The sequence below is a fragment of the Trematomus bernacchii genome, unplaced genomic scaffold (assembly GCF_902827165.1).
Source record: "Trematomus bernacchii unplaced genomic scaffold, fTreBer1.1, whole genome shotgun sequence".
NCBI classification, from domain to species: domain Eukaryota; kingdom Metazoa; phylum Chordata; class Actinopteri; order Perciformes; family Nototheniidae; genus Trematomus; species Trematomus bernacchii.
This window is the reverse complement of record NW_022987547.1, coordinates 8,814,335-8,828,996: the sequence shown is the minus strand read 5'-3', so window position 1 is coordinate 8,828,996 and position 14,662 is coordinate 8,814,335. Positions and strand designations below refer to the sequence as shown.

Here is a 14,662-nt window from a genome sequence, read left to right as displayed (position 1 = left end):
TTTTTACTTTCTGGCCCTTGATTGTTTCCAAGTTAATCACATCGCCATCTGTCAGTGGAACACTTAATTAGAAATGCCATCAACTAAACAGTGAGTAGAGAAGTTGTTCAGGTCTCAGAGTGCTCAAGACCTCAATAAATGTATCTTTCTCAGACTTACAGGATAAAAGAGTTGCTGAGCCAAACTGGAGAAGTTTGATGCCAAGTGTGATGTTTGCTCCAGAAAACTCATTCATACAGAGCACTGATGTACAGTAGGGAACAGTATCTCCAAACTATGTATTGCCTGTCCTTGGCTGTTGCTCTGAGCCATGGATGATGCTTTTGCAAGTTTTAGGAATCTCTCCAGTCTGCATATTTTAGGAGTGTGTGTGTGTGTGTGTGTGTGTGAGGGGAATAGAGAGAGAGATAATGAAGGCCTTGGTGTAAGCTCTGGTGAAAGGACAAATTTGGAAACACCAGATCAGGGAGGGAAGCAGCGTCTCAAGATCAAACCTCAGTGAGCACATTTAAAACAAAGTTTGAATGAGAAGAACAGAAGCCTCCTCGTTCTGTCTGAGCCTCCGTCTGACTTCCCTACTTTTTCGTCTCTGAGGAATTTAAGCCGTTACCACTGAGTAGAAACGAAAAAGTGCACCCAGCTGTTTGGTGTCCCATCTGCCAGAAAGTACTTTATCATATCATGCTAATGAAGCTGCAGCAGTTTTGGTGTCATACTGAGTTTCTATGACTATGTAACAGCAGCGAAAGGCATTTTTTCGTGTTGTGTTTCTAAACTTATTTTTGTTTCTACAACACTGAGCAAAAAGCCTTTCTCATTAGTCAGTCTTTATATCGGCCTCTAAACCAGTGTGACCAGACTGATACCGGCAGGTGCTTGTTATTTGTTGTCCTGCAAATACACTGATATTAATATAACTGCTATGATCTTATATCAGCCTAATTAATAATTCATACTATTTATTTATTGGTAATCACTACAGACCCTGCTGAAGAACATTCGCCTATTTATAAACCACTTATTGTTTTATTGTTGGTCTTTTTGTTGTAAATAGACAAATTAGAGGTTTTCAATTATGGAATAATATACAGCTTATTTTCTTTTTTAAAGGTGGGATAGGTAATTTTGTAGAAACCAGCTCGAGTGCGCTAGAATTTGAAAATACACAGCCGGAAAAAATCTGCCACTTCCTTACAGAGCCCCTCCTCCAACACACACGAACGCGCACATGACCAATGAGGGCACGAGATAAGTTTGTGCACAGATGGAAGGCTGACAGGCAGGTAGGCCATCCAGTTACTTTAGCCGGGCCGGCTAAAATGATTGGTCGTACTTTTTACAGTATTACGGCTTCCACAGATAAAATGTTTTTATGGATTTTTTGTCAAAGCACTTAAGATATTCATTGCTATCGGGATGTTAAGAGCATTCCATGGGATATAACAAAAAGTGTATCTCGAGCCGGTTTCTCAAACTTACCTACCCCACCTTTAAAGGACTTATTGCGTAGTCTATGGAAAGTACAATTTAAAAAAAGGTCAAAAGTAATAGTAAAAATGCCTGTCACAGCTTCTCAAAGTCCAAAGTGAAGGACTCAAATGTCATGTTATATCTAACCAACAGTCCAAGGACCAAGCTTTCCCTTTTACAGTGATAAAAAAGCAGCACATCTCCAAGTTCGAAAAGCTGGAACCATCGAATATTAAGAATTTTACATTTATTTAATTGTGACAATAGTTTCTGCTGGTTGTCTAATGGGATAATTGGGAAAATTAACCAATGTCTTCTCTCCTTGTCCTGCCCCCTTCCACTTCTCCCAGTTCTCTCTGTTTGGTTCTCGCTCCACCAGCAGGACCACCAACCCTCCCTCTTCCTCCTCCTCCTCTTCCTCTCCTGTGATTCCTTCAGCCTCGCCGGTGAAAAGGGACCGACTGCCCGTCCCCCCCGTTCCTCCTACTCCTCCTGGCCTCAGTAAAGCAGAGTTCCTGGACCGTGTGCGGCGCAGTAACCAGGCCTGCCAGCAGGGGGAATATGCTCTGGCTGTGCGGCTCTACAGCGAGGCCCTCACCGCGGACCCCCCAGAACTGCATCCTGTTCAGCAACCGCTCCGCTGCCTACCTCAGACTGGGAGAGTACAGCACCGCTCTGGATGACGCCATCAAAGCTCGTCTTATCAACCCCAAATGGCCAAAGGTAAGAGGTTCAACACCTCACTGTCAATCACACTCCTCTAATGATGAAGATACTGTGTAAAGGGTTAAAGGGGCCCTATTATGCTTCTTGGGGGTTTCCCTTTCCTGTAGTGTGTCATATAGGTTTTGGTGCATGTAAAGGGTCTGCTAAGGCTAAAATCCTAAAGTTCCCTCCAAAGGGAGTATCTCCCCCCCCCGACTGAAACACCTCCATTGGTCTCTCTTACTTCCAGAACAGAGTGACATCACCACGAAACACTCACACATTTATTGGCTAGCGCTCCAACACATTGTACATGATAGGCTAAGAGGCGGGACATCTCTAAGCGGTTGACCAATCACAACAGAGCTGGCCAGCTGACCAATCAGAGCAGACTGGGCTCTGGTTTCAGACAGAGGGTGAAAAGAGGTGCTGCAGCACAGGCAGTATGAGAGAAATAAAGACCTTTTTGAACATTAAAGCATGGAGACATGTCACAGTAGAAGCACAACATTTGAACAGAGATGTGCATAATATACAGAGGAATATGAATTTACAGTATGTAATATATATATATATATATATATATATAATATATAAGTAACTGTAGAGTGATTGTATCCATTAAGAGGATGATTAGATGGATGTTTAACAAGTGCATGGATGAGCCTGCCTCTTAAAACCATCTCAGTATTGATATATTAATGCATTTATATTGAGCAGTGGATACAGCTAATTATAAACTCTTCAGATCAATATGTTATCCTCTTTGGAAACTCAGTAGTTCATGCACAAGTCAACACAAAAATATCTTAGAGCACCTGCTGGATATAATCTCTGCTTTTCTCCTGTGGTTGGCTAAATTTGTACCTGACAGACTTTAATTGGCTTCACGGGGAAAATGCAAAACCTTATTTCCCGTCCTTCTCTCCCAGATCCTGTCACACTGCTTGTAGTTTTATTTTATTGTTACCAATGTACAGCAGCTGAAAACAAGCCTCTTATTTAGATGCATCGGCCCACATGTTGTGCTTGTATGGCGTAATGTTGAGCTTGTGCTGAATAGCCTTTCTGTTTGTTTGACAAGTGTGTTTGAAAGGGACAGCACACGCACATATATAACTCAGCATAATGAGATATCCTATACTGTATGCTGGCATTAGCAGATCCAGTCTGGTGACAGTGATGATGATGGAGATCTCAACAAGTAGACAGATGTGTATGATGTTGCTGATGTTGGTGCTTTCTGTAGCTGTACATCAGTAGAGGAAGGAAAATAAAAGGTTCGGAGGCTGGGTTGGACAATATAAAGAAACATACTGAGGGATAATAGTTGGTCATGTATATTTGCCACAATATGCTTACTTTGTTGACATTTTTAAATTTCTTTGGTTTTATTGATCATTACCAACCTTCTTTTTCAAAAACTCCATGAAGCTCCCCCAGATATTTTCAAAAACTGCCAGCTTTTCTTTAGTCACAATATGCTTACTAATATAGAACTGCACTTGTTCATTTGGCGGAGGCTGTGGCACAAATAGAATGAAATGTTAAGTGGCATGTTCATCATAAGGTCACTATCTATCTGTTTCATATGCAAATAAGAGACAGTTGGATTGGGTCATACGCTATATGAAAATGATTGTCCCAGTAAAAGCTGTACTACCAAAATTGTTGGTATGCAATTTCCACATCTGGGCCAATTGTAGGGCACACACAGATCATCTGGCCGGATGTCAGCCGACGCTGGCCCAGAACGGACTATCTGGGTGGTAGCTATGTTTAACTTTGGGAAGCTTGTGCTACAATTACATCTGCATTATGCATTTACTCTTGTACAATTTGTAGATACTTGTACCTCACTTGACTCATTCCATCAATATATTTCACAGGGAAATATGATACTTTTCTCTCCACTGTATTCATTTTAAGTACTTTGCAATACAATTAAACAAACAATGTGTAATTTTTTTTCCTAGGGATTCTAAAGGAAAAACATAACATTTAAATTGTGAGGTCTTGAAGTAGCATTGGATCATTCTTTAGGTTAAGAAATCATTATTTATGTGATTCTGTTTGTCATCTTCTAACTTCATTTACTGAGTACTATTCAACCACTGTCAACGAGGAAGCTTGATTTTTCAGCCAAGAGCAAACATGATATATGTTAATATTAAATGACATATTTATTGATATATCCCCTAAAGTTGTGACATCACATGAACTGCTTTCACATCTTTGATTTCCATGTATGTGTGCAAGATAATTATTATAAATAAATGTGCAGTGCAACACATTTGCAGCAAATTTACTAAAGAAATGAAGGGCTGGAAACTACATAAAGTACTCTTTCAAACTTGAAGTGGCTCTTTACATGCAACACAGAGAGGAAGAGAAGGATGGTGAGGGCTGAGGGTATTTTAAAGCCATTCAGAAGGAGGGTAAGCAGGCAGGAGACTGTGTTTGCCAGGGCCACCTCTGTCTGGACGACTGGGACCGGGCCAGCTTCAACTTCCTTTCTCTGTGCGAGAGAATGGACGGAAGTGGTGTTTTGGGTGTGTGTATGTGTGTGTGTGAGAGAGAGAGAGAGAGAGCTCTGCACGGCTGTTATTTTGTTTTCTGAGGCCTTGGCCTGAGTTTGGCACTTAAAGACAATAACAGAGGCAGCATTCCTGTGTGTGTGTGTGTGTGTGTGTGTGTGTGTGTGTGTGTGTGTGTGTGTGTGTGTGTGGTGTGTGTGTGTGTGTGTGTGTGTGTGTGTGTGTGTGTGTGTGTGTGTGTGTGTGTGTGTGTGTGTGTGTGTGTGTGTGTGTGTGTGTGTGTGTGTGTGTGTGTGTGTGTGTGTGTGTGTGTGTGTGTGTGTGTGTGGTGTGTGTGTGTGTGTGTGGTGTGTGTGTGTGTGTGTGTGTGTGTGTGTGTGTGTGTGTGTGTTGTGTGTGTGTGTGTGTGTGGTGTTGTGTGTGTGTGTGTGTGTGTGTGTGTGTGTGTGTGTGTTTGGGTGTGTGTGTGTGTTTGTGTGTGTGTGGTGTCATAGCTTGCTTGCTGCTGCATTCACTGTGGGTCAAATGCAAGGTCAAGACTAATGAAGTACCAATAAGAGAGTCTTTCTGAGAGGAGAGTTTACTTCTGCTTGAATTCTCTCTTTCTGCTCTTCCCTCGGTCGGCTTTGCTCTCTTCTCTTTTCTTTTCTTTTCTTCTCTCCTGCTTGCCTCCCACAGTTGGTCCCACTGCTGCCCCTGTCGACTTTTCTGTTGGCACAACAGGCTCAAGCACACACTCGCTGTATCAAACACACACAGAAAAGGGCGACTCGGTCATGGGAACAGAGGGGAGTAGCCGGTCAAAAAGTTGCGAATGTTTGGTGCTTATCTGAATAACAACACAGTACAGAATAACAAAAAGTGTTTGCATCTTAATGTTGGTTTCTGTCGTTTTGTGCAGCGTTATCTTTTTTGTTGGTGCATTCAATGCAAAGCTTTGAGAAAGCCTTTTGTTTCTTTGTCATTCAAATGAAGTCACATCACAGAAAATGCTGCAGGAGCGAAAGCCTTTCTTTTGACTCGCTGGAGTGTTTTTCTCCCACAGACCCGACTGTTTTGTTTTTCTGTCATCCGCACACTCGCTCTACGTGTTTTTGTGAAGGTGTTAGGTACTTTCAAAGAGGCTGTTATCCACATTCAGGTGCAATTATTAAGATCCTTAAGCTCAAAGCAGTCTGGGAAACGTTTGCCGTTTGCATTTGATGACGTCTGTTTGGCCCAGAAAAGAGGAAGGAGGCTCAGCGGCTGATGACTGCACCTCTGATCTGTTTCAGGATCAGAAAGTTAGGAGCGTTCCTGAGTAAACAACCTTAGGACTTATACCTGCAATAACTTATTCTCTGGGTCATCAGAAACAAGGTGAACATTGACTTATTATCACCTTTTAAATTGATCTGTTGACCTTGTTCAGTGTTTCCCACAGAATTTGATTCTATTTGTGGGGGCACCGCACCGCACCGCACCAACCCCCCCCCCCGGCAAGAAAAGCCAAAGGCCCCTTAACCTATTCGGGAGATCCATTTGTCGCGGACGATATTTAATTGTGGCGGCCCGCCACAATTAAATCAATGTATGGGAAACACTGTTGTTAGCAAACAGTTGCTCATGGTTGAACTCACTGTATACATCTAGCCATGTATATAGTTGTAAACAATGAATACAAAAAATTATTATTGACAATTGTGATAATAGATTGATTGTTTTAGTCATGACATTTGAACATTTTCTATTCTTTGTATATTGAATCTCGATAAAAAATAATATTTTCACGATTTCCTGACTATATTACAGATAATTACTTAATAGATCAAACCAGAAAATCATTAAATTAATATAAAATTAAATGTCAAGTAAAGTGTCTTACTCTTGATAATCAGAGCTTTCATTGCAACTACTTCCAGAAAAAATTGTCCCTAATAATAACAAATATATTATGCTGATAATTCACATCAACAGGGACACTAATACACATGCATACAAAACTCTCATTCACCCCCAATACAGTGGAGAAGAAGCTAAAACACAGGGCGAGTTCAACCAAAACTATTGTCTAATTTAGAAGTAAGTGAAGGAATATATTATTTTCAGCTTGTTGGACTGACACTTTATACACAGTAGGTGTTATTTAGGGTTAACATCCTAAATATTCAGCTGTGGGACTAAGTGTAGCTGGAATCAGTGCAGATGATCAGTTAACGGCTCTCGGCTCTGAAGTGGGAGCCAACCAGATGGCAGCCAGCTACGCCTGTTTACCCAGAAGGCCTCGGAGACGGCTCAGGCTTCCCCTGTCATTAAGAAACTACTCTCCAACCACACGCTGCAAAAAATATTACCGACATACGTGCAGAGGAACTCAGAGTCCCGTGTCTTTAAGTATGACCCTGGACCTAAAATGGCCTGTTGAGGAAGGCTCCCCACATGACAGAGTTAAGCACTATATCTGATCTAAGAGAAGATTCAATTTCCCATGTTTGGGATCCTCCCCGATCGGACAAAAAGTCCCATGAATTGACCCTGTGTTGATGGGATGGTAATGTTCTCTGTTGTGTTCGTGCTGCATCCGAAATTGTGCCATAGAGAACTCTGGGTCAGAAGGGTAATCCAGGACTTACTGCAGAGCATGTGAGGAGAGGGAATAAGACTCCAGCAGGGAGACATTTCACTTCCATCGCTCCACTTAAAATACTGTTTCTACTCACTGCGACACATTTCCATCCAGAGGAATGGAAATAACTGTTTGACATGGCGCATGTGAAGTCAAATGTTTTATTATGTGAGCAGATGTTGCAAAGAGTCACAGCTTAAACAACTAGTCCGTTAACTTGTTCGTCAATAAATAGGACATTATTCAGCATGCATGGTGGATTTACAAAATAAATAAATAAATAAATAACATAAGCAAAGATCTCTCACAACTCTTAACAACCCCTTTTAGGAAACAACGTATATGCACACAACAAAAGAACACACACTAAAATAACCTCTTTATTTTTAGAGACAATATGAATATTTTTCATAACTCTGATAAACTATTTTATTATACTATTTTTGTATGAGGGATAATGTGAAAAAACTAAAAGCATGTTTTGAAATTAATTGACTTTCCTCTGACTATAACCACACGATTTAGACACAGCCTCTATCTATGCTTTGGGATCAATCTAACTAACCGGACTTTCGGTTTATTTTTGTTGATGCTATTAGAACATTTCCTTTTATTTTTGGGGCTGTAACTTTTCACAATTTCCAGGATACAGTTATAACACTAACCAAGTTCCAAGACAATTTTTTAATTAGACTGAACATTTCTGTGGATTTTGGCTTCCTGGAAGGAAATGCCAAGAATTTAAACCAAAGTAAACATCCATTCATTATTCACGTGCCATTGGAAACCACATATACTGTACTGCGTGTGTGTATATATATATATGTATAATTGTGTGTTTGTATGTAGACATATAGCAGCTGACGTGCTGTGCACTAACTTAAATACTTGTATGTATCGCAGCAATTAGTTGGAGTTAAAGGTTTTAATTGGGTTTTAGAAGTTACAAGTCGTTCAACTAAAATAAAACACTATGCAGGGATCAGGCTTCAAAATGGATTGCATTCTAATAAAAATAATGCATGTCAATAACAGGATTAATAACACAATAACACCACTTAATAAGTGGAGTGAATAAATGCATTTGAATCCGTCCTTTACTGTCTTAAATTTGACTGATTTTGTTAGTGTCTTTTATAAATGATAATACATTGGATAATATATGTAATGTCTGCAGGTCCGATAAATCAGTGAGTTTATAAAACTTAAAACCATAAAAGTGAGGTGTACAAAAAACATGTCCTTCTAATCCCAAGTGGAAATGACACCCTCAGTTGCTACTTATTAATTGGAGGCGGATCAGCTGAACGCTGTCTCTATTTTCGCTCCATACCTGAATCCACACATGTGCAAATATCACTTTTCCAGCATCTCACCCTATAATCAGTTCCAAATTACACACTTCTTTCCAGGAAACGTCTTGCGGAACCTGCTATATTGAGTCATGTAGAAAAATAAAGGATGTGAACATTGTTTTTCTCAGCCGCCACTAGAGCGCAGCACCGTCGTGGCGGGAAGCTTGGTGACGACCTCAGGGAACTCAAACACAACTTTCCCATTGTTACAGCAGCCCTCTCATGACTCGCATCACATGAGCCGCACAAACATGCACCCCCCCATGTAATCCAGCCAGGCAACAGGCTGCACAGAACTTCAGATATAGCATGCAGGGTTTGTTTTAATGTCCGTCTGGGTGTGACAATGACCATTATGGATTTTTAAGTAGCTCGGTTTTAATAATCCTTTTCTGTTTCCTCTTCTTATCCTTTACCACCTTCCTTATCACTCTCATTAGCAGCAGCAGCAACTAAAGCTTTTTCTCAGCTTCCCATCTGTGATATGTTTGCAGAAAAGTGCATATCAGCAGCAAATAACCTGCTGCTCTCTCGGTCGCTCACACCCAGACTTGCACTAACTCTCGCCTGCAGAATGTAATGAGTTTTGATTTTGCCTCGAAGTGGATTGGGCCTAATTGTCTGGTATTAATGGGGAGATATGCTCTCAGTTCTCTGCTTGCAGTGTGTGGTTCTGACGCTGCTGAAAGACATCAGCTCAGACTCGGGACAGACTCTGCTGTCTCAGCAACCAAACTGAGCTATGGGAGTTTTTTGTACCCATTCTTTATCCTTCCCCTTCTGAGTTCATCTCTCTTGCTCACAGTTGGGTGCCTCGGCTGTCTGTGCAAAGAGAATTGCAGAGGAAGGAGAAAGATAACAGCAGTAGGGGATAATGAAAGGGTGACTTGGTTGGACTTGAACATGGTTTGGTGTGACTGCTATCAGAGTGTGAATGAGAGCAAATGAATGTCACAAGATAAGGATTTAGTCTCAGCTCATACTCTCTACCCAGTGTTAGCAGCAAATGACCGTAGCGAAAGCAGCTCATGGTGGGAAACCATTGCTTGGAATGTATATCACATCACCTGTACGCTTGTGCACGTGCATGCGTGTCTTGTGAGCATGCACATACAGTAACAGGAGCCCACACTGAACACTGCTCCAGAGTGCTACAAGTGGTTAAAAACCCTAATGGGTACCTTTACAACTTAAAGATGTTTTGCAGGATTACCATTTTCACTATGTTTGTTAAGCATGCTAACAGTAGTGCTAATTAGCACTAAGCACAAGTACAGCTAATGGGAATCTAATTATTTTTGCAGGAATTGGTCATAAACCAAACCAACCACATTTAAATGTTGACCCAATAGGGTTCCTTTGTTATTTCTCCTGGCCAGGCAATGTTCAAATCTGACCCATGGCCCTTTGCTGCATGTTGTCCTGTCTCTATTACCCTATTTAGTCTTTTTGTCTGTCTACCCAATGAAGACAGGACTGACTGAAAAAGACATAACAACTAAGCATAGTAAACCAATAATGGCTACTGAAGATGGAAAGTCAGTGGATTACTAAAGATGTGATGATTGATCCCCTGGGGAACAGGAACCAAACTTTGTAGAAATCCATTAAATAGTTGTCAACAAATATTTATTCACTTCTACTCAACTCTCTGAACTCTACATCATTGTGAGAAACCTCAGGGGATCACACAAGTCATTAGGATTCATTCCTTAGGGTCCATGAACGTCAATACTTCATTTGATGCTAGTTCATCTTATCCCAAAGGATGTAGAACATCTCACTTTCTAATGTTTTCAAAGTTCATGTTGATCCCCAAAATGTGTAGAATTCATCCCCTGGGGACCATGAACGTCTGTCTGAAATGTCATGGCAATCCTTTGAGTAGTTGTTGAAATATTTAAGTGGTTACAGTTGTGGGTTTTTTGGTCCCGTGATAAACCTTTACTTATCCATTATCTACAGTGTTTTCACTGAGATCACTGAACCCTGTGATCGGATATACTGGAGCCTCATGCTTTTGCTTTGGGACCTGTCATGTCCTTGTCATGGATCTTGGGACTTCCTGGTTACCTCTCAGTGTTTCAGAACAGAGCAGCTTTGGTGTAATAGAGCTGCAAAGGACAGCAGAAAGGAGAGAGGCGAGATAAACAGCAGGGAGAATGACTCACTAAAAACGGGGGTGTGTGTGTGTTGCTATTTCCAGACAGGGGTTGAGGTTAATGAACAATCACATATTTGGGACTCCTGTGAAGTCTGTGGAGGAGGGCGGTGTTGTGTTTGAGCTTCAAAGAGAGCGCTTTTTGTGAATGTGATGGGAGACTTTGTAATATAAGCAGGGTTCATATCCGGGAGTGTACCTTCCTCTCTTTATGAGTAAGGCCTACTTAAAATGATTTAACTACAACATAAATCAGTCAGTACAACTTGTTAGTCCTCAACTGGATTCCTCACCTCATCTCTGTAGAGACAACAAGATTTAAATGTTGGACAATTATCTCTTTTTAATCTAATTGAATCTTTTAGTGTTCAAATTAGGTGCATATCCTTATGTGTTGCTTTGAGCCAAAATAAAAAACTTTAAATTTGGGTTTAACTCATGATTCACTGCTTTATTGTTGATGTTCTCTTATGCTTTTTCCTCACTGTTGAGCTTTTTATTGCTTACATTCATTTGATCTTGTTCTGTTAAGCAATTTGGGCTGCATTTTTTTTTTATGAAAATGTACTCTAACGGTTATTATGATAGCGTTAATATATTTAGTTTTACGTTAAATGTCTGAGCAGCTATTGGACCAAGCTTTAATAAGATGGTGAACAATATGCACAATATTGGCATCGTGAACTTGTTGGCATGCATTAGCATTTAGCTTGAAGTAAAAACGCAAAACATGACTTTTAGTCTAGTTGGACAACAATGGAGCTTTATGGCATAGATGAATAAGACACATTATACCTAGAATACACAGCTAATACATGTTTGTAGGATCAATGCATTTTTGGCTGTGGTCTTCTTTTGGATTTCCTGACAATCAGAAAACTGTTCAGCCTATATGGTTCATTTAATTTTCTAGATGGGGGAATGAGTCACCATTATATTGTGTTAGAGGCAACTGAGAAACTTTGGGATATCATACAGTTTATTTTAGGATTTCTAGGTCAAGTTATAATTGATAGTCTTTTTTTTGTCTTTTTTTACATCCATGTTTTCCCCTTCATCCTCCGCCACGCTCAACTAAAACCTCTCGTATCAGCTCGGATGCCCCTTCATGTTGCTGGACATTAAACTGACATGTTTCAGTGGTTCATGTCTCTCTCTCTCTCTCACACACACACTCACTGGTGAGAGTGGTGTGTCTGTGGCCGGTCACCATGGCAACAATGGTTCAAATTATGGATTATTTTTGTGTGTGTGTGTGTGTGTGTGTGTGTGTGTGGGTGTGTGTGTGTGTGTGTGTGTGTGTGTGTGTGTGTGTGTGTGTGTGTGTGTGTGTGTGTGTGTGTGTGTGGTGTGTGTGTGTGTGTGGTGTGTGTGTGTGTGTGTGTGTGTGTGTGTGTTGTGTGTGTGTGGTGTGTGTGTGTGTGTGTGTGTGTGTGTGTGTGGGTGTGTGTGTGTGTGTGTGTGTGTGTGTGTGTGTGTGTGTGTGTGTGTGTGTGTGTGTGTGTGTGTGTGTGTGTGTGTGTGTGTGTGTGTGTGTGTGTGGAGATATGATATGATATGATATATGAGGAAAATTACTTGAAATGTAACATTGTAGCTTGTTGGCTTTAGATGCTTCCCGAGGGAGATTACTCTGATTTTTTCTTTTTCCCTGCTTCCTTTTTCCATGTTCAAGTCTTTCTGTCAGTGACATCCTCAACGTAGCATTAAATATAAAAACCCGACCCTCCTTGATAATGTTACAAACATATACGTTAATGTTATACGTTTATCAGTTTGAATTATTTCATATTTTTGTATTCGTCCCTCAGTTTGGCATACGGCTTGAATCACTACAATACCCATAAGCCCTAGCCTCCGTTGGTATGGAGAACAAGCCGTTCAGAAGCACAAATCAGAGAGCTAATAGTTAGTCGCTGAATTCATTTAGAATTGACCCAAGTGTTTTTATGTCATATGCATATTTTTGGGGAACTTAACAGAGTTTAAAGCGTGGTGATTACCTTCAGTTGAATAACAACTCAATAAAAATCAACCAGTTTTTGGAATGTAGTTGTTAAATTTGCCCTGATTATTGAACATGGAAAGTCCCATGCCTATCCAAGCTGCAGAAGTTTCCATTTTTAACCATTGTCATTATCATATCAAAAGATTACAGTAGAGCTGTTGTTTGCAAATAATGTCTTCAAAGTTATCAGGCTCCATCAAATGATGGCAAAAAAGAAGGCAAAAAAAACAAAAAATGGTGCTGAAGAGAAAGGGATAAATGTAGTACTACTGTATAATACTATAGTAAATTTGATTAGATTGAACTTTATTGTCATTTCAGAGAGTACAACGAAATGTGTGTCCAACCAGAACATGCAAAGAGTATATAAAGTGCATGGGGTTACAGTATATTCTCATATGAGGTTACAGTATCAAAGTTGTTGCATATGTGGGGCAAGGTACAGATAAGTTTCTATAAATATGAAATAAATATTTAAAAATAAGGTGCAAGGTGTGAGGCATATACGAATAAAGTGCAGGGGTTAGTCATATGCAGTTGTAATAAATATGTGCACAAAGCAGTGTGAGGTGCTGTGGGATGAAGCCCCATAAGCATGAAAGTATATTGGTAAACTTAGTGTAAATGCAGGTATAAACAGGTAGCAGAAGCATGGAGGTAAAGTGGTCCACCTGTGAGTCCTGTAACATTTCAATGGGAAAACTGAGGACCTTACTGAATGCAACCAGAGGTGTCCAGAATATCTCCTGTCACTTTGCACCTCTATTTGACAATAAAAACCTTCCAAATGGAGTAGAACAAGAGGGCTCTTGATTATCAAAGTCACCCAATGTGTAGAGACCCCTTGCACGCTCCCCTCAACATTAAATCAAACACAATTACAGGCTCATCTGTTTGGCCGGGCCCCAGCGACTCCGTGCCAAGCTGCCAGGCATCCTCAGCGGGCATATGTGCCACCAACTGTCAGTCTGACGGGACGGGATGGGACTGAGCATCCACAAAGAGTATCAATAACAACAAAAACTATTATGCTGTTGATTCTTCATCTTCTTAATACGAAGAATGTCGAGCAACAACACGCGAGCGTCAAAGGATTAATGGACGCAGAACTCAGCAGTTTCACAATCAGATAGGGTTAATTCTCTCTCCAGCTTATCTTTAACCCACAAAATGAAATTATATATTCATTTAGAGTGAAACTCTTCAAAAGCGGCATGTGCTTTTTTCTCCCTCACTGCAGGGAGAATAATCTGGATGAAATAAGTAATCAAATATGCAGCTTTTACATGTTCAGGTCTCCTCCAGAGAGACTGGGATCTTCATGTACTGTACACTGATTACAGAAAAAAGTACTGCGGAAGATATAATATAATATTTCACTGGCATTAATATTTAAATTGTATTTCTCTATATTCCCAATCTAGCTGTTGCATGTTTCATGTATATTAAAACAACCACACACTGCTTTCTAAATCAAAATCTGTCAACCACTCCTTTATACACAGACAGAAACATTGTGGATTCATATGCCAATTATCTATTTGATTAATCATTTGGTTTGTAAACTGTCAGAAAATAGTGAAAAAGCCCACCATTAAGAGCCAAGTACTGTCGTGAAATATTTAGTTTTCAGTCCAAACCTCAAAACATTTAATTACTTCAATATAACACAAAGAAAAGCAGCACATTCTTAAAACTGATAAGATGGAACTTGTGTTTATGCTTGAAACATTATTGCATTATTCATTTATGCCATTGACTTATTATTCATTGACTTATTGCATCTGCTCTGCACAAATACCTAAAGCCCTGATTGTAAGA

At 40.2% G+C, this 14,662-nt stretch overlaps 1 protein-coding gene across 1 annotated transcript in view; it reads left to right on the top strand.

The window, feature by feature from the left end:
* Nucleotides 1-14,662, top strand: part of ttc28 (tetratricopeptide repeat domain 28) — a 108,742-nt gene that overhangs the window by 5,726 nt on the left and 88,354 nt on the right. Inside the window, 2 exon segments of the mRNA XM_034123492.1 lie at nucleotides 1,821-2,075; nucleotides 2,077-2,193. Coding sequence (XP_033979383.1) covers nucleotides 1,821-2,075; nucleotides 2,077-2,193 — 372 coding nt within the window.